General features: G+C 30.5%; 2 protein-coding genes across 5 annotated transcripts in view; one reads left to right on the forward strand and one right to left on the reverse strand.

Annotated features, from left to right (window-relative positions):
* Positions 1–17: 17 nt before the first annotated feature.
* LOC111677407 (histone H3-like centromeric protein cid) lies at positions 18–1,221 on the reverse strand. The gene is made up of 2 exons (XM_023438517.2): positions 732–1,221; positions 18–650 (listed from the first exon to the last, which is right to left on the reverse strand). Exons 1-2 carry the CDS (start codon positions 1,117–1,119, stop codon positions 151–153), a joined length of 888 nt encoding a protein of 295 aa, XP_023294285.2. The 5' UTR covers positions 1,120–1,221; the 3' UTR covers positions 18–150.
* A 633-nt stretch (positions 1,222–1,854) lies between these two features.
* LOC111677398 (low-density lipoprotein receptor-related protein 6) overlaps positions 1,855–19,278 on the forward strand; it is a 79,004-nt gene continuing 61,580 nt past the window's right edge. The window contains exons 1-2 of one of the 4 annotated variants that reach the window (XM_046955641.1): positions 1,855–2,214; positions 4,951–5,811. In XM_046955641.1, the coding sequence (XP_046811597.1) occupies positions 5,100–5,811 (712 nt within the window). In that variant the 5' untranslated portion in view covers positions 1,855–2,214; positions 4,951–5,099. The other 3 variants (XM_046955642.1, XM_046955643.1, XM_046955639.1) reach the window with 3 other exon arrangements.

Raw genomic sequence — 19,278 nt, forward strand, 5'->3', positions numbered from 1 at the left:
AAATCGTTATATGAAACAAAATAATAAAAAAAGAATACAATTATTACAACATGGAAAACATTTATGTGTAAAAAAATATTAATAAAAAAACTGAATTGTTGGTGATTTTTTTCTATTTTTTAACTTTAATCTAAACATTAACTGTTAATATTATAAATTAATTTTCAAATAATTTATCAATTCCATATCCTTAACATCCAGTGTCACTCTTCCCCTATGCAGCGTCAACATATAGGCATCCTGCAGACGTTGTGTCAAATACAATTCCGATGATGTCTGTAGAGCCTCTAATGCAGTGGGTGTTATTTTAAATACTTCCGTAGAGGCATCATGCATAAGTTCTCTTACTAAACGTGAAAATGGCAGCATAGGTATAAGATGGTCTGTTCTATTTTGGAGATTTTGTACATCTTTCCAGAAACGTTTTTCCAATTGCATGGGATTAGGTCGTTTTCGTGGTTTCCTAGCGACTTGTTGTTGTTGCGTAGTTTCTGTTTTATCAGCAGGAGTCTCTTTGGCACTTGAAAGCGGTTCTTTAGGTTTTGGTGTACCTTTAAGTTTCTTTTGTTTGGTGTTAGCTTTCTTGACTGGTTTTGTTTTTTCTGAAGGCGTTGGTGTTTTGACAAGGGCAGAGCGTGGAGTTTCATTTGCTATATAAAAAGCAAAACAATAGAAAACAATTTGTGATTACACCATTACCCTTTTTTTAATTAGAAAGTATAATATTTTACCTTTAATTACTGATTTACTATTGTGCATGCCACTTTGCAATTCCTCCTGTGAACTAGGAGCCGTTCTTAAGGTAGAACATCTTCTTGGTGAGGGATTTTGTATGTGGCTGGTGGTAAATTCTAAACCATAATCGGTGACATCATTTTCCGTATCGGGTGTACGAAATTCTGAAGCATTTCCTGCCTCTATATGGGATCTACTTATAATTCGAGATTCTGGTGTTATGGCAGCTTGTTGTTGAGTCTTGTTATCCAAAGTTTGTTCTGGACTGCTGTCATCCTCTTCGGAGGATTCCGCACTGGTTTCGCCTAAAGTGCCACGTTTATTAAATATTTTACTTTGTTTAACAGATTTGGGGCCCGGTTTTCTTTGCATTACCTTAGTCATTTTTATTTGGATTTATTAATTTTATTGAAAATTTTCTAAATTACTTTTTATCAAAAAGAGAAATAAATTTACTCAAAAGACCCGCTTTTTACTAATTGCAAAATGCAAGTGTTGCAAAATGTTTAAATGGTTTGTTTACATTTATTTGTATAGTGTTGATATTAGTGTTGGTTAGACTTCAGTGTTGGTTAGTTTAATGTGAATTGTTTTTTACACCAGCGACCTCTTTTTTATGTTTGGTTGAGTGTGTTTACATAACTGGTTTGGAAATGAGCTAAAGCGTAGCTGATAACTTAATATAAATAAACTGTTTTTATATATAAAGCAACACAATCAATACGTTGGCTTTTTGCGTTGAACTTTAAAAATGCAAAACAACAAAACAACAGCATACTTTTAGGATGCTAATAAAAATTAACATACTTTTAAATAAAATTTTACATAATAAATTTATCCATTTTTATCACCACAACAAGGAGTAGGAATGCCTGCTAAACATCAATTTCCCTTTTATTCTACTATTTTACCAAGAACGAGGATTTTTTCATAATTTAAACGATAACAACAAGTTTTAAGCAAAAAGAATATTGTGTCATCACTAAAAACCTTATAATTTGTGTTATCTGCTATTTATCATCACTAACCGTCATTCTCAACATCATTTGTTGGCACTTGTTTTGTTAACATTTTCTTGAAAATTTTAATTCTGACATTTGTTTCGTGCATGATTTTCATTCAGTCTTGTTTTTTGTGTCGTTCAGTCAACAACGTTTTCGGAAGATTTACGGTCGTTTTAGAAAACGCGTTTAATTGTATGAATAGAAATCTAACTATAAGAATTTATTATCGGATATATAAACAAAAAAATCAAATTATTATATTAATTTCATTAAAAAATAGTGTAAAGTGTGAATAGATATTAAAATAATACAAAATTAAAGCCTTAAAAAAAAACTAAAACAAAATGCCGCAGCATTCTTAATTAAAACAAACGAAAATCTAGACAAAACAAAATAAGAGAAAATCACATTACAGCAATTTAAGTGAAAAGAAAAGCAACAAAATAGATTTTTAGCTTAAATAACAACTAAAAAGGTGTGATATTGTTAAAATAATAAGATTTATTAATATATTTTTAATAACTAAAGTCTTTCTTAAAAATATTTCCAAAATATTTTGTTTTTTACTGTTTCTTTTTAGTCTTGATTTTCTGGTGTTGTCTTTGTTACTCTCTTCTTTTCTTTGTGCTTTCATACATGTGTATGTTACAATTTTTTTATTTGTTATTCCTGTTTGTTTCTGTGTTGTTTCTTCTTGTTTAGTTTCTTTTGTTATACATTTTTATTGTTGTTTTGTTTGTTTTTCTTAAAATGAATATGTATTTTTTTTGTTTATTTTTATCATGACATTCATTTGTTTTGTTTGTGTGTTTAATTCTTGTTGTTTCTTCCTCTTTAACAAAATTCAGTTGAAAATTTTATTGAATTTTTATTATTTTGTCTGTGGACGAGGAGTTCTTAAGAAAAATCGCGCTTTTCTTTTGTTAGTTTTTTAAGATTTCGGTGTGTTTTCTTTGTGTCTGTTTTGATGTGGTTTTCGTTGGAAACTCCATTAAAGGGCGTACGTTTGTTTTCTTATAAAAATACCTATTTACTTATTTTTTGTAAAGTTATACAAAAGTTTAAATTTAATTGTTTTGTTTACAATCTTAATACAATTAAAAATGTTTCCAAAATAAGTGGAGCAGCACACGTCTGGCCGCTAGTTGACAAGGCAAATGGTGGAGCCTCTCGTAGTACCTCCTTGTTTGCTTTGAGATTTGTGTGTTGTTGACTTTAATTTACTACTCTGGTTTTTTGCATTCTCGGTGCAGACATGCAGAAGTGCAATTTGTGTTAGTTACTATTGATTTTTTTATATTTTGTTAATATTGGGTCAGACATTTTCAGTTCTTCTTCAGTTCATTGGTTTTTTTTTAGCAAGAATTGTGGAAATGTACTAATAACTAATAATTTGATATAACAAAGAGTTTTATGTGTAAAGTGTGCAATTTTAATTTGGAAAATACATTAGAAATTCTAAGTGAATAGTGTGATTTACATACAAGTGTATGTTTTATAAAAGCACATGTCTGGAAGCAGGTAAATGCATTTCTCACAAGTGTTTTATTTTACTTTTTTGTAGTTCACTTCTATTGGAAGTTGTAATATAAACTTGGATTAAGTCTATTACAAACTATTGTAATATTGATATTAGATTCTGCCGGTTCCTTCAGGGAAAGCAAATGAGACGGCTTAAGTTTTTATTAACTACAATTTTAACAGTGAAGATTCCAGTCTGCGTAAAGTATTAACACATTAATTGGCAGTTCAAATATGTTATTGAAATCAAGAATAATGCTCTTATTGGAAAATCCACAACTAAGCTTGGGCAGAATGTCATAAAATTTACATTTCGTAATAAAATTTCTAGTCCTAAGCTGACAATATATTTTAAATTTACTGATCATGTGGTTATGTCTTGAATGTCGTGAAATTTACAATTACAACTGAATCCAATGACAATGAATCCGTTTGAAATTGTAACACTAGACAAGTGAAAAGTCAATAAGATCAGTCTGGTCAGTTAATCACTATATTGTCTCACCAATAACAACCGGGGATTTTTATATTTTATAAGATATTTTGACGAACATTGATATTATTACTGCTGTTTGGAGATAAAAAGGTATATTTCGAACTTCTCTGTAACTGAACTAGAAATGAACTAGAACTGAACTAGAACTGAACTAGAACTGAACTAGAACTGAACTAGAACTGAACTAGAACTGAACTAGAACTGAACTAGAACTGAACTAGAACTGAACTAGAACTAAACTAGAACTAAACTAGAACTAAACTAGAACTGAACTAGAACTGAACTGAACTAGGACTAAACTAGAACTGAAATAGAACTAAACTAGAACTGAACTAGAACTGAACTAGAACTGAACTAGAACTGAACTAGAACTGAACTAGAACTGAACTAGAACTGAACTAGAACTGAACTAGAACTGAACTAGAACTGAACTAGAACTGAACTAGAACTGAACTAGAACTAAACTAGAACTGAAATAGAACTAAACTAGAACTGAACTAGAACTGAATTAGAACTGAACTAGAACTGAACTAGAACTGAACTAGAACTGAACTAGAACTGAACTAGAACTGAACTAGAACTTAACTAGAACTGCACTAGATCTGAACTAGAACAGAACTTGAACTGATCTACGACTGAATAAAATATAGTTTTATATAATGATAATTTGATATTATATAAACTTTATTTGTTAATAGAATTAAAAATTCAATAAGTTAATTTTTTCCTACATACAAAATAAAAATTTACCTCGACCTGTGTTTTCAATTCAAGTAAATTACTTTTTATTAAACACGAAAATATAAACTCCATCTTTTATAGATCACGCAAATAATAAAGTAAACAAAATTAATAAATTGTAGCAATTTTTTCTTATTTATCAATGTTTAAATATGCTTATCACACACACACCATAAACATTTCACTTTGAACTAAAGCCGCCAAAAGGCGACAACATTCACTATTTAGTAATATTTAGCAGCAAATTGGAAAAGCTGCTAAAGTAAACACACATAGCTAAAATACAAACATTAAGCTTTGGTAAACAAAAAAAAAACTAAAATTAAATATTTTTTAAAAAAAATATTAGAAGTTTTAGAGAAAATATTAAATAAAAAAATACTCTTCATTAAATATATAGTAACATTTTGATAAATATTAATGTAACGTTTTTCAACTAAATTTATTTAACAGATAAAAGAACTAAAGAAATCGTTTAAAAAATGTATTTAAAGAATTCTACTTAAATAGAAACGAAACATATTTTTCATTTTAAAATTGACAAGTTACAAGTAAAAAACCAACAAATTGGCTGGCTTAGAAGGCCTACAATTTAGTAAGCCATGGCTTACGACGACAATAAGTCATATCTATCAACAATAAAAACATTCTCATCAACGACAGCAACAATTGCCACAAATATTTTGGCTTTAAGACTTTTAAATTGCCATAAACTGTCAACTTTACAAAAGTCAAAGAGCAATAATAACAACGATCAGAAACGAGCAAATGAAAAGCAGGTGGCGGAGGAGGAGGAGGAGAAAAAGGAGGTCATTAGCAATTTTAAAATACATAAAAATACAATAAAATCTCAAAATGTGACAAAATGTACACATTTAATTGCAACAACTAATAAAAAGTATTTGCCGCAACAAAAAATTTCCACCATATTAAAACCATTAACAACAGCAAAAACAACAACAACATTGTCATCATGTAATGAAACAAATTTATCTTGTTTTTGCGTTTCCAATAACAGCAATTCCAACACATCCACATCATCAACTGCCAACACCTCCACCATATCTGCCAATAACAAAAAACACCTTAGTTCCCTCATCAAACCAACAACAATTACAACCACATCATGTACACCAAAAATAAGACCAACAACAGTAGCAGCAGCAGCAGCCGCAGCAACAGCTTCAACAACAACACAAATTTCTATTACAACTTGGAGCAACACCTTTAACTGCACATCGTTACGTTTCATTATCTTAGTTTTATATTTAATTTTAACGAGCTGTGTTGGCGTTAGTTTGCAATTAAAAAATGGTAAGTACAACATTTTTGTTTTATTTTTTCTTTACCTTTTTTATACAAACATATACCAAAAATTGTTGTAGTTTAGATAAGTTATTTTAACTATAAGGGTATGTGTGTTTTCGTTACTACTATTTTAGATTATTTTGGTATTATTTATTGTTTTTGTAGTTGCTTAAGACAAAAACAAATTGTTGTATTTTTCGTTTACAAAATAAAAAATAACTAAAATTCATGTAACATGGTTTTAATTTTTGCTGTGCAATCAATTTTCTTTAAGATAACATAGTCAAGAGTTTTTGTTGGAAATATAAATTAAGAGAAAGGATTTTAAAGATATATAAAATGAACTAGAACAGAACTAGCAAAGATTTAGAACAGAAAAAGAAAAGAACTAAAACAGAACTAGAACAGAACTAGAGCAGAACGAGAAGAAGAATTTATTACAAAACCTAGAAAAGACCTGGAACAGAACTAGAACAGAACCAGAACAGAACTAGAACAGGACAGAACTAGAACAGGACAGAACTAGAACAGAACTAGAACAGAACTAGGAAAGAAATAGAACAGAACTAGAACAGAACTAGAACAGAACTTGAACAGAACTTGAACAGAACAGAACTAGAACAGAACTAGAACAGAACTAGAACAGAACTAGAACAGAACTAGAACAGAACTAGAACAGAACTAGAACAGAACTAGAACAGAACTAGAACAGAACTAGAACTAGAACAGAACTAGAACAGAACTAGAACAGCACTAGAACAGAACTCGAACAGAACTAGAACAGAACTAGAACAGAACTAGAACAGAACTAGAACAGAACTAGAACAGAACTAGAACAGAACTAGAACAGAACTAGAAGAACAACTAGAAACAGAACTAGAACAGAACTAGAGAAACTAGAAGAACTAGACAGAACTAGAACAGAACTAGAACAGAACTAGAACAGAACTAGAAACAGAACTAGAACAGAACTAGAACAGAACTAGAACAGAACTAGAACAGAACTAGAACAGAACTAGAACAGAACTAGAACAGAACTAGAACAGAACTAGAACAGAACTAGAACAGAACTAGAACAGAACTAGAACAGAACTAGAACAGAACTAGAACAGAACTAGAACAGAACTAGAACAGAACTAGAACAGAACTAGAACAGAACGAACAAAACTAGAACAGAACTAGAACAGAACTAGAACAGAACTAGAACAGAACTAGAACAGAACTAGAACAGAACTAGAACAGAACTAGAACAGAACTAGAACAGAACTAGAACAGAACAGAACAGAACTAGAACAGAACTAGAACAGAACTAGAACAGAACTAGAACAGAACTAGAACAGAACTAGAACAGAACTAGAACAGAACTAGAACAGAACTAGAACAGAACTAGAACAGAACTAGAACTAGAACAGAACTAGAACAGAACTAGAACAGAACTAGAACAGCACTAGAACAGAACTCGAACAGAACTAGAACAGAACTAGAACAGAACTAGAACAGAACTAGAACAGAACTAGAACAGAACTAGAACAGAACTAGAACAGAACTAGAACAGAACTAGAACAGAACTAGAACAGAACTAGAACAGAACTAGAACAGAACTAGAACAGAACTAGAACAGAACTAGAACAGAACTAGAACAGAACTAGAACAGAACTAGAACAGAACTAGAACAGAACTAGAACAGAACTAGAACAGAACTAGAAAAGAACAGAACTAGAACAGAACTAGAACAGAACTAGAACAGAACTAGAACAGAACTAGAACAGAACTAGAACAGAACTAGAACAGAACTAGAACAGAACTAGAACAGAACTAGATCAGAACTAGAACAGAACTAGAACAGAACTAGAACAGAACTAGAACAGAACTAGAACAAAACTAGAACAGAACTAGAACAGAACTAGAACAGAACTAGAACAAAACTAGAACAGAACTAGAACAGAACTAGAACAGAACTGGAACAGAACTAGAACAGAACTAGAACAGAACTAGAACAGAACTAGAACAGAACTAGAACAGAACTAGAACAGAACTAGAACAGAACTAGAACAGAAGAGATTGGTTACAACAAATTAAATGTTTTTAATCAGATAGAATACAAACACTTTTCCTGAAATAATTTCATAGTTTTTTTAGTTCAAAAAAAATTTCTCAGCTGAAGGTTGCATTTTTTAAAACTATTGATTTCTTTAAACTACATTAACATTTGACCATTTTCCTTGTACACAATTTGTATTCATTTTTCAATTACTGTATATACCAAAATCATTTAGCCAAATAAATTGCCCTAATCATTAGAGAACTTTCGCCTTTGATTTATTTTTTCTCAAGTACTATTGTGTTCAATATATTTCTTTGGATTATTCTTTTTCTAACACGACCACACCATCCTCAACGTCGTCAGCAGTATCAACACAATCATCATTAGCATCAGGCAAGTTCATTAACATGCATTACGCCTTCGAAAATTGTATTTAAGGAATGAAATTATACGAATAAAAAAAAAGAAAACAAAATCAACTTCAAAAGACGTCTATTAAAAAAAAAAAAAAATAAATTATTTACTATGAGTAAGAACGAATGACTATGAATATGTGAAGATTTTAAATTGTTAACCAGCAAACATTTGGATATGTTATTCAATTGACATTGAAGTTTTGAAACAAATTTTTTAACTAATTCTTCAAGAGTTTTCATTTATCTTTAAAATTTTTTTTATGATTTTATTCATAAAATGTATTTAAATAAAAAATCAAATTTAGCCCTTTACAAATATGTTTGCTGGGTATCCTTTGAATATTTTAACTTTTGTACAATTTCGATTTTTTTCTTATATTTTTTATTTCAATCTCAAACAAATTATTTCACAAAATAGAACAGAACTGGAACAGAACTAGAACAGAACTAGAACAGAACTAGAACAGAACTAGAACAGAACTAGAACAGAACTAGAACAGAACTAGAACAGAACTAGAACAGAAGAGATTGGTTACAACAAATTAAATGTTTTTAATCAGATAGAATACAAACACTTTTCCTGAAATAATTTCATAGTTTTTTTAGTTCAAAAAAAATTTCTCAGCTGAAGGTTGCATTTTTTAAAACTATTGATTTCTTTAAACTACATTAACATTTGACCATTTTCCTTGTACACAATTTGTATTCATTTTTCAATTACTGTATATACCAAAATCATTTAGCCAAATAAATTGCCCTAATCATTAGAGAACTTTCGCCTTTGATTTATTTTTTCTCAAGTACTATTGTGTTCAATATATTTCTTTGGATTATTCTTTTTCTAACACGACCACACCATCCTCAACGTCGTCAGCAGTATCAACACAATCATCATTAGCATCAGGCAAGTTCATTAACATGCATTACGCCTTCGAAAATTGTATTTAAGGAATGAAATTATACGAATAAAAAAAAAGAAAACAAAATCAACTTCAAAAGACGTCTATTAAAAAAAAAAAAGAAATAAATTATTTACTATGAGTAAGAACGAATGACTATGAATATGTGAAGATTTTAAATTGTTAACCAGCAAACATTTGGATATGTTATTCAATTGACATTGAAGTTTTGAAACAAATTTTTTAACTAATTCTTCAAGAGTTTTCATTTATCTTTAAAATTTTTTTTATGATTTTATTCATAAAATGTATTTAAATAAAAAATCAAATTTAGCCCTTTACAAATATGTTTGCTGGGTATCCTTTGAATATTTTAACTTTTGTACAATTTCGATTTTTTTCTTATATTTTTTATTTCAATCTCAAACAAATTATTTCACAAAATTTTACATGTTTGTGGGTACAATTTAAAGGTTTTTGTTGCGGTCTTTTACTATACAACAACCAAAACAACAAGCAGCACATTCTGCAAGTGGCATCACATGAACAACAACAACAAAAACAAAAATTTACCCTTGAGCGCCCTTAATGCATTGAAAATTTCAATTGTTTGTGTACATGAATAATATTTTCTTTTTATTTTATTTTGTTGTTGTTTTTATGTTTATTGTAATACTTGTGTTTATTTGTTGTTGTGTCTTGTTTGTGTATTTGTATTTATATTTACTTAATGATTGTCAATCGGGAAGTTAGCTGCTGCTGCTGTTTTTGAAAGGCTTCCCTTTTTCCTCTCTTTTTGTCAGTCTTTTGTAAGGTTCTTGTCAATATTTCTATTTTATTTACATACACACATCTCTCACCACACACAATTACTCCTCACTTATACAATTATTAATGTGTGTTTGCGATATCCCTGTAAACATTTTTTCTCGGATGTCACCAAGAATTGCAACCACATTTAATTACCGAAGTATCAATATTCTGATATAAATAGCTTGGGAAAGAACTGTTGTTTTTTGGTGTAAACTATCTTCCAACTCTCATCTAGATGTGTCCTGTACTTAACAAGAAGATTTGGTTGCAATGTATTTTATTTTTGTCATTCAGAATAAATTTATGATATTTTTGTCTTACAAATGTTTGTAGGGATATTTCTTGTTTTCTTATTTTTTTTTGCAAATTTTTCCATACAATTTACATTCCTTCAATTGTTAAGGATATTTTTTTTCACTCTCTTCTATTCTCTTTCTTGGCTGTGTGTCAAAAATAAGTAGACAACTTAAAAAAATATGTATTTTTTTCGTTTTATAATTATGGTCTAGTGATCATCATTTAATTAAAAAGTTTAAAACAATTTTAAAAATTTAAAAGCGTATAAAATTATTTGGCTTGTTTAAGAAAAATATAATTAGGAAATTATGTTTAATGAAGTTTTTATTTTTGGTGCGTGTTGTGTTATTAAAAAAAAAACTTCATAAGGAAATAAATTATTTTGGGAACAAGTGGAAAACATTTTAAAATGTTAATTTTTGGTTGCAAAGTAGTGTGGGAAATTGAAAATATATGAACTATAATAGTAATAGAAATGAACTAGAACTGAAGTAGAACTGAAGTAGAACTGAACTAGAACAGAACTAGAACTGAACTAGAACTGAACTTGAACTGAACTAGAACTGAACTAGAACTGAACTAGAACTGAACTAGAACTAGAACTGAACTAAACTAGAACTAAACTAGAACTAAACTAGAACTAAACTAGAACTAAACTAGAACTGAACTAGAACTGAACTAGAACTGAACTAGAACTGAACTAGAACTGAACTAGAACTAAACTAGAACTAAACTAGAACTGAACTAGAACTGAACTAGAACCGAACTAGAACCGAACTAGAACTGAACTAGAACTAAACTAGAACTAAACTAGAACTGAACTAGAACTGAACTAGAACTGAACTAGAACTGAACTGGAACTGAACTAGAACTGAACTAGAACTGAACTAGAACTGAACTAGAACTGAACTAGAACTGCACTAGAACTGAACTAGAACTGAACTAGAACTGAACTAGAACTGAACTAGAACTGAACTAGGACTGAACTAAACCAGAATTGAGTTATGAGTTTAGGTTTTAAAAACAAAAGTGTCAATTAACATCTTAATTCAAATTTTGAATTTATTTTGCCATTTTTGAAATGATTTTAAATATAAATTCCAAAAATGATTTCATATTTCCTTCAATATTAAAAAATCCTCCATTCATATTACAACAAATGAAATATTAAATAAAAAATTAACGGTCCTGACATTCTTCTGACATATTTCAAGCTTTGTGCAACAGAAAAAAACAAACTTCTACGTAACCTCATCCATATTAAATTTCTTAAATATATACTTTATAAAACAGACATTAAGAGAGAAAAAACTGAGGACGTTGATGTCAATAAAATAAATATTTGTATAACACAGCTCTTTCTTTTGATGTCCTTTTTACTATTATTACTTTTATTACGAATAGTAAGTAATAGCATATACACGTTGCATCATGTAGCACGTAGTTTTTCCCTTTTTTTGTCTTTTATAGTTTTTTTTTCTCTGCTCATTTTTCTTTCTTTTGGTTACTACAACATACTTCAGTAATCAAAAAATTCCTTTACTACTCCAAAAACTCTTTACAAGGACAACTATCCAAAAAAAAAAAACAAGAACATAAACTCTAAAGATGAAAAAAAGTAAAATAAAAATTGTTAAAATAAACGTGAGAAAAAAACTATAGTTCTGTGAACATGAAATATAAAAACTGAATTGGAAGAAAAAAAATTTGAGTTTGTTTTTTCATGATTATATAGATGGATGGATGCATGGTTGTAGTATGTATGATGACGACAATATACAATCTACTTACTTTGAACTAGTACTAGCTACCGAAAAAGGGAATAATGAAATAGTTGTACATACTCTGGTACATTTTACTAAAATTTTTAAATGTATGTGTTAATACATATAAAGGTAGTGTGTTTGTATGTCTATATAAACCAACCAGTAGTTACAACGTCGTGTACTTGATGACAAGAGCTCATGTTGTCGATGATGATGTGAAGCATATTCATACATCGTTCATATATGTACATATTGTTGTAAAGGTACTTGTATTTTTCTGTTCTTTATAGTTAGTTTGGTAATGGCTTGAAAGGAGTGAATGGAGAAAAAAAGTACATTCAAAAATTACAAAAAAATAAGTCTGAAAAAAACCTACTTTACTTCTTCTTTAATGGTAACGAAAGAAAGATTTCAAATAGGTAGCATGCTGCAGTTCGTAGCAAGTAAAAGTGTTAAATTTTTGACAGAAACGAAATTGTGAAAACACTTCAGAAACTATACTTTTAACATTCGGTTGTGGTAACTACATTAGGCAGAAGCGATTGTTTTGGAGTTTTTGCATATTACTTTAAGTTAATTTATGGAGCTGAGTTATTGATCTTCCAGCTGTAATTGCCAATTCTGGTCAACTTCTCTTTTTGATCTCTGTAGGAGAAGAACTTATAGATATACTTCTTTGAACTTAGGTAAAGTGGTGTTTCAAAGTAGACGATTATACAATCAATTAGTCAAATACTATAACATTAATGTAATTGGTGCATTTCAGTCGAATTAGTCAAATGCAATTGGATATAACAACTTGAACTTCTATTGAAAAGAAAACTTTTAGAAAGAGAGTAACTTTTGATCAGCCATCATGATCTAAATGGTCGATCGCTATAGCAACAAAATTAACTTCGCCTCGAAATGCAAAAAAAGACTCGGAGATGCAATCAACTTAAAAATGCAGTAATTTTCGAAATTGTTATCCCCAGAAATAAGCTCTCAGCCAGTTTGATCCTTTAAAATGTAGGAAAATTGCTCGAAAAAGGGAAAGACTTGAAAATTAAAATCAACCTTGGAAAGTTACACCTACGATAGTTTTAAAAGTTTCTTATTCGATCCTCTTTAGCTAAAAATTTCGCATATCATCTTTTGCGGCTTCTTAATTTCTCTTGCTCTCCAGGACCTTTAAAAAATATTTGTTTCCAATATGAGAGTAAACTTAAGTTTACTTTAACTTCTTTATACTTCTCTTAGCGAGGTTTCTGGTTCAACAAATCGTAGACAGTGCAAGCTCCAGTGTTGAATAGTGAAAAACAAATTCGATTCTAAGAAGAAGAATTCTTCAATTTCTAGAAGGAAGATGAGGGAGTCTTGGGTGAAATAACTTCCTTCTTTAAAACATGGTTTCATTTCAAGAAATCACTTCATTACATGTTTAACTTTAACGATGCTCTTGGCAGAATGAGTGCATTCCCACGACAATGGGTTCTTCGCATCGGAACAACTCTGAGCTCAACGACCAAGGTTTGTCAACACCGACTTTACCGGTGTCCCTGCTACAACAACATAATTAGTGAATAATTTATTAAATAAATACGTCCGGTTTCCAAGGCTTTATACTTGTTGTTCTAACAGTTCGGCCGATAGTTTTTTTCTAAGGGAAACAATTTCCGGTTGATACATCCTTCGCCGACTATGATTCGGGTCATTCTGCAATAAAGATTCAATTGTTGTTGAGTATTTCGACAAATTGTCAATGAACATGTGAATCTCAATTATAATTATGAGGCAAAGGCCATAGTGACCGATATCATCTGCAAAGTCCTATTTAAGTTCTCTATCATGATACTAGAGACTCTTAAAGCTCTCGTCTATCTACATATGAAAAGTTGTGAAGAATTTTTTAAAGATCTATAGAATTTTAAAGGATTTTTTAAGGGAACTATAAGCAATCTCTGTATTTCTCTAAATTCTACAAATGAAGATGTGAATCTCCCTTTTCTGTTGCGACAGTTCGACTGTGGCCAATAGTTCTTTTTAAGGGAAAAAATTTCCAATTGTTACAGCTTTGATCGACCATGACCCAGGTCATTCTAGAGTAAAGATTCAATTGTTGTTGAGTAGTTCAAGTGCTTGTCAATGAACGAGTGAATCTAAAAGAATTATAATTACGAGGCAAAGGCTATAATGACCGATATTCTTTTCAAAGTCCTATTTTAGTTCTCTATCGTCATACTAGAGTTTCTTCAAGCTCTCTTCTATCTTTATATGAAGAGTTGTAAAGGATTTTTCAACTATAAGCAATATCTGTATTTCTCTAAATCCTACACTTAGACCCATTTCGGTCTAAGTGAAAGAGTGTGCTAAGCTTACTAAGAGAAGAACATAATGGCTGATGTTCCTACTACTGAAAAACCAATTTTTGGAAAACTTGGCTGCTAAGTAATCAAATTTCCTAAAGCTCCTTGCACATTTTTGTCGCATACGATATCAACATTTTAATGCACTTAACCAAATTGTGTAAACGGTAAACAAAAATTGTATAGCTGCTGAAAAAAGTGAAACTTTTAAAGGAATCTTTTTTTATTTGAAATTTCCGGCAAATACTACAAAGTGTATATAACATACGCATACTTTTGTTAAAAGGATGTTTTTGTTTTTTTAGCTTTAAAATATTGTGTGAGTAACCCTTTCCTTGTATATTTTCTTTGGTTTTTTTTTTATTTTCATTATTGCACTTTCTCAATGCCTTTGAGATTTGTATGTTTTGGATAATGATAGAAAAAAAAACCGTATGAAAAGAGGGTGAAAAAAAAGAAAATTTAAAGGAAGAACTAAGAAAAATTGGTGCAATGTCAATGACGAAAAGAAAATGGAAAAAATGTTTTGGTGCTCATATACATTCATAGCATTTCTTTTTTTATGCTTGAAAATTTCTTAGAAAACTCTTAGTTTAGAGAGAAATATAAGCATTTTCTTTATATCCATGATAACCCCCTCCTGTAAATAAAGCTTTTATCCTTTTTTTTACATCCTTACTTGTCTATCACACAGCAACTGAGAGTACATATTGAATTGAATTTTAAACGTTTTATTGAAGCATATTAAATTGTAGTTTCTTTTATGACCATCAAACAATTTATTCCCTTACTCCTCTCAAGCTCATCATCATTGTCAACATCAGAGTCATCAACGTCGTTATAGTCATCTACAACTTCTACTTGTTGTAGTTCTTAAGACTCTAGTATGTCTTTTTTTTCTCCTTTGACTTTATAGTCGATGCGTATTTTTATATAATTTCTGATATTTTTTCGCTCTTTGCATTCCTGTCAACAGTTTTTTTGTTGTTGTTTAAATCCACACCACAAAGAACTTTTTGTTTTTTTTTAGCTGATTTTCTTTATTACGTTAAATATCCTTTTTATGTATTTTTTATAATTTTTTATATTTAATTTTTAATTTTTTTTATAAAACTTACTATATTTAGTTAGTCAGTACTTATCTTTTAGGTAAATGTACTTAATACTATTCATACTTTCATTTATTTTGCTACAAAAGTACTTTTTTTTGGTTATCATTAATTTCATTTCGTTTTCTCCCTTTATTAAGGGGTTTCATTTGTTTTTTGGTTTATTACTGTATTATTTTCTATAAATTATGCAGAAAATAAGATACGTTTAGTCGTTCTCATTGATATTATGTTTATTTTCTTTTTAATTATTTTGTTATAATAGTGGTTTTAAAAAAATGGGAAAGAAAAAAAAACAGAAAAAACGATTGTCAGGGACAAAGTAACAACTTTCGTCCTTTGTATATTTGGTCACTTAAGTACATATTTAGTTTTAAAGTAAATTACTTAAGATTTTTTCTCGAAAGCTTTTAAGAGACATTCAAGTATTTCATATTTTTTTGGATGGGTGATGACATTTAGTAACAGTCCTCTTAATTTTAAGTGATTATATAAATGTTGGTTTTTCAACAACCACTCATTACTGAGTAGTTTAAAAGGTAATATATTTGTCTTTTGGTTTCTTTTCTTTGTCAATGATATGAAAGAGAATGTTAAGAGAAACAGGATATTAATGTCCATGTATTTAATAACAGTAAAATATGATTCATTCTTTTGACTTACTCAAGAATCAGTCCAGACTATTATATTATAGATAATATAGTCTCATTTAAATAAAACAAAAAGTAAAAAGCTTCAAAGAAATCGATTACTTAGGATTTAAGCATAACAAAACTGTTTGTATAACCACAAAGATACTATGGACTGACTCTGATGAGAGCAAGACAAGAAATCACCTCAAAATGAGCAAGTCTGAAATTAGTATGATGGTACATATTCTGAGTGGACACACAGGATTACAAGGACATCTATATAAAATTTGACATGCCGATTCACACGAATATAGAGTAAGTGAGGAGGACAGTAAAACTCTTGAACATTGTCTTTTTCACTGTCAGACAATCGTCGAAGTTACATCCAAGCATCTTGGAAGTGATGTTATTCCCGAAATAATATTTATGTCTAACACTGATTAGAAGAAATTACGTGCAGGAAACTGAGTTTCTAAACATTGAAAAATAATACATTTCTTCGCATTTGATGTAGTATACAACCTCCTATCAACCTAACCTATGGTTTAAGCCCACATTAGTACTTATTCAATTGCAAAGTGAGCTAGAGGCGACGAACTAACAACACGCAGGGGACAATTTTTATACTTGAAGGATACAGGACCATTCTGATTCAATAATCGAGCTCTCAGGTGATGGCAACCGGATACTACTGTGATGACATTACACTAATATGATCTAAAGAAGTATTTGGTAGACCGAACTATGATCTCCATCAATGAGTCAACCAATACATATCAACTCTGCACAAAGGGTAAACCCTTAACATACTCGGGTTAGGAGAATTTCCCGCACACCCTTGATTTACTCTGCATCTTTTCTTTTTCATATCAAGTCAATATATTGACCTTAGTCAGCGCTAAATTTGAATTATGATGACCGCGTATATCCCCATTGGAACATGTGTAATAACTAGAACAAAATAATATTTTTTGGAAGTACTTGTTCCAATTGTTGCAATTAGGGAAGATTAATTGGTTCGCTCTCAGTTTATTTTTTTTCGGCTGACACAAGGTAGAAAGCAACTCAAAATGTAATAACCGATTCAGCCAATTCGTTAAAGTAACATTACACTCCAACTCTTTTATCATAATCTCCACTGTAAATTAGTGATACAATGATGGTCCTTCTGTAACCTGTTTTCTACCTCCAGACCAATTAGATTCCTTGATAATGTAAGATACAACTGAGTCAACTTCTTTGTTCTTTAGATTCTCGCATAATCATCAATAGTTCAATCCGGCCATTGCATATAATAGATCACATAGAACTCGAAATGTTACCGATGATTTCAATAGGCAACTAAACAAATTCGGACAATTTCTACCAGACCAAAGATTTCTTGTATTCTCAAACTCCCCAAATCCATTCAATGCACATTATTAGGGATACATTTGAACCAATAGTTAACGGAAGACTGAGGTGCTAGCAACAGAAACTTATAAAATTTTCAGACCTTCTACAAATGGAACTTGAAGTGGTCCCGTTTTTTTCATTCCGTGACTGAACAACTGAACAAAAACAGTTTCTAAAAACCAAAGATTTCCAATTTGTTGTAGACATTCTCGGAAACGAACTCCCAAAAAGCGTTTACTCAATAATTGTATTTCTCTTCTCATTCCTTTGCTGTAGCTAAATTAATCATTTGTTCTTTAAGCTATCCAAGACTTGCCCCTTTAACCACCATGACTCGGATTTATTGGTGTCCTTGCTTTAAACCATGGCATTGAGAAGATGAGTGATATTGTTGGTTTATGTCTTTACTTAGTTAATTGATCTGTTCTGTTTCATTGCACTTATTCTATTCGAAGGAATTTTCTCTACTTCATGCATATTTTAAGCTTTAACAAGCCTTAATAGGAAATATTTTTATTTGCAACAATGTAGCCTTCCCTATTTTTGCAACAAAATCCAAAATTGTTTAAAAAACCCTAACCAAAATTCCCCCTTTAATTTTTAGTAAACTCAAATAAAGATCCCAAATGATCTGTTTCTTATATAGACTAAAATACTACTTCTCTTTGCCTTATTATTCTTTATTCCACGGTTTATCACTTATCGTAATCTTGTAATTACGTGTGTAGCACAAATGTTTTATACTCGAATTATTGGCTAAAGGAGCAAAGAGAGAAATCAATGGGAAAAAGAACAAGAAGAAAACAAAAAAAAAAACAAGTAGGAAAGTATAGTCGGGCATGGCCGACCATATGATACCCTACACCATGAGTATATTTTTACAATTTTTACTTTTATAAATTTTTTATTTTTTGTAAAGAAACTTTTATGTTGAATATTACCATAATTCCAAAATATTTAAGCCATTTATTGATAAAAAACTAAAATTTCTAAATGAGGCTTTATATAGGTCAAATATGGGCCGATCCTCGGTAAATTTGGGAAAAGGATATATTTCTAAATAACAGTTAGTTTTGTTGAGTTTCATTGCGATACAAATGGTTTTAAGTAAATTTTAGACGTTTAAGTCATTTTTTGAAGGGGGGTTTGTATGGGGGCTAGGGTCAAATATAGGCCGATCCTTACGAAAATCTGCAGTATCATTTATACTTATATAAAACTTATTTGTGCCAATTTTTAGAGAGATAGCAGAATATTTGACGTAATTATAGCATAAAAAGTTCAAATCGGGAGGTACGGTTGTATGGGGGCTAGGTGAAATAATGGACCGATTTCAACCATTTTCAATAGGCTTCGTCCTTGTGCCAAAAAACATGCTTGGTCCAAATTTCATCAAATTATCTTGAAAATTGCGGCCTGTACTTTGCGCACAAGGTTTACATGGACAGCCAGCCAGCCAGCCAGCCAGCCGGACAGACGGACGGACGGACGGACGGACATGTCTTAATCGACTCAAAAAATGATTCTGAATCGATCGGTATACTTTAAGGTGGGTATTGGACCAATATTTTTGTATGTTACAAACATCAGCACAAACGTATAATACCCTCCCCACTATAGTGGTGCCGGTATTCAAACAGAATTATTGTTCGTTCGATCATTTAATCGTTGGTATGGGTTTTGTTAGTGAATGAGCTTTACAAGTAAAAGTGTAATTAACGAGATATCAACATTGGCGGCAACAACAGCAAATGCAA

This window comes from Lucilia cuprina, chromosome 6 (genome assembly GCF_022045245.1).
Source record: "Lucilia cuprina isolate Lc7/37 chromosome 6, ASM2204524v1, whole genome shotgun sequence".
NCBI lineage: Eukaryota > Metazoa > Arthropoda > Insecta > Diptera > Calliphoridae > Lucilia > Lucilia cuprina.

Excerpts from the sequence above, each read along its gene's own strand:
- LOC111677407 (XM_023438517.2), bottom strand. The coding sequence starts at position 1,119 with ATGACTAAGGTAATGCAAAGAAAACCGGGCCCCAAATCTGTTAAACAA. Across the intron at positions 651-731 it reads TAGTAAATCAGTAATTAAAG|CAAATGAAACTCCACGCTCT; the intron begins GTAAAATATTAT and ends CTTTTTATATAG.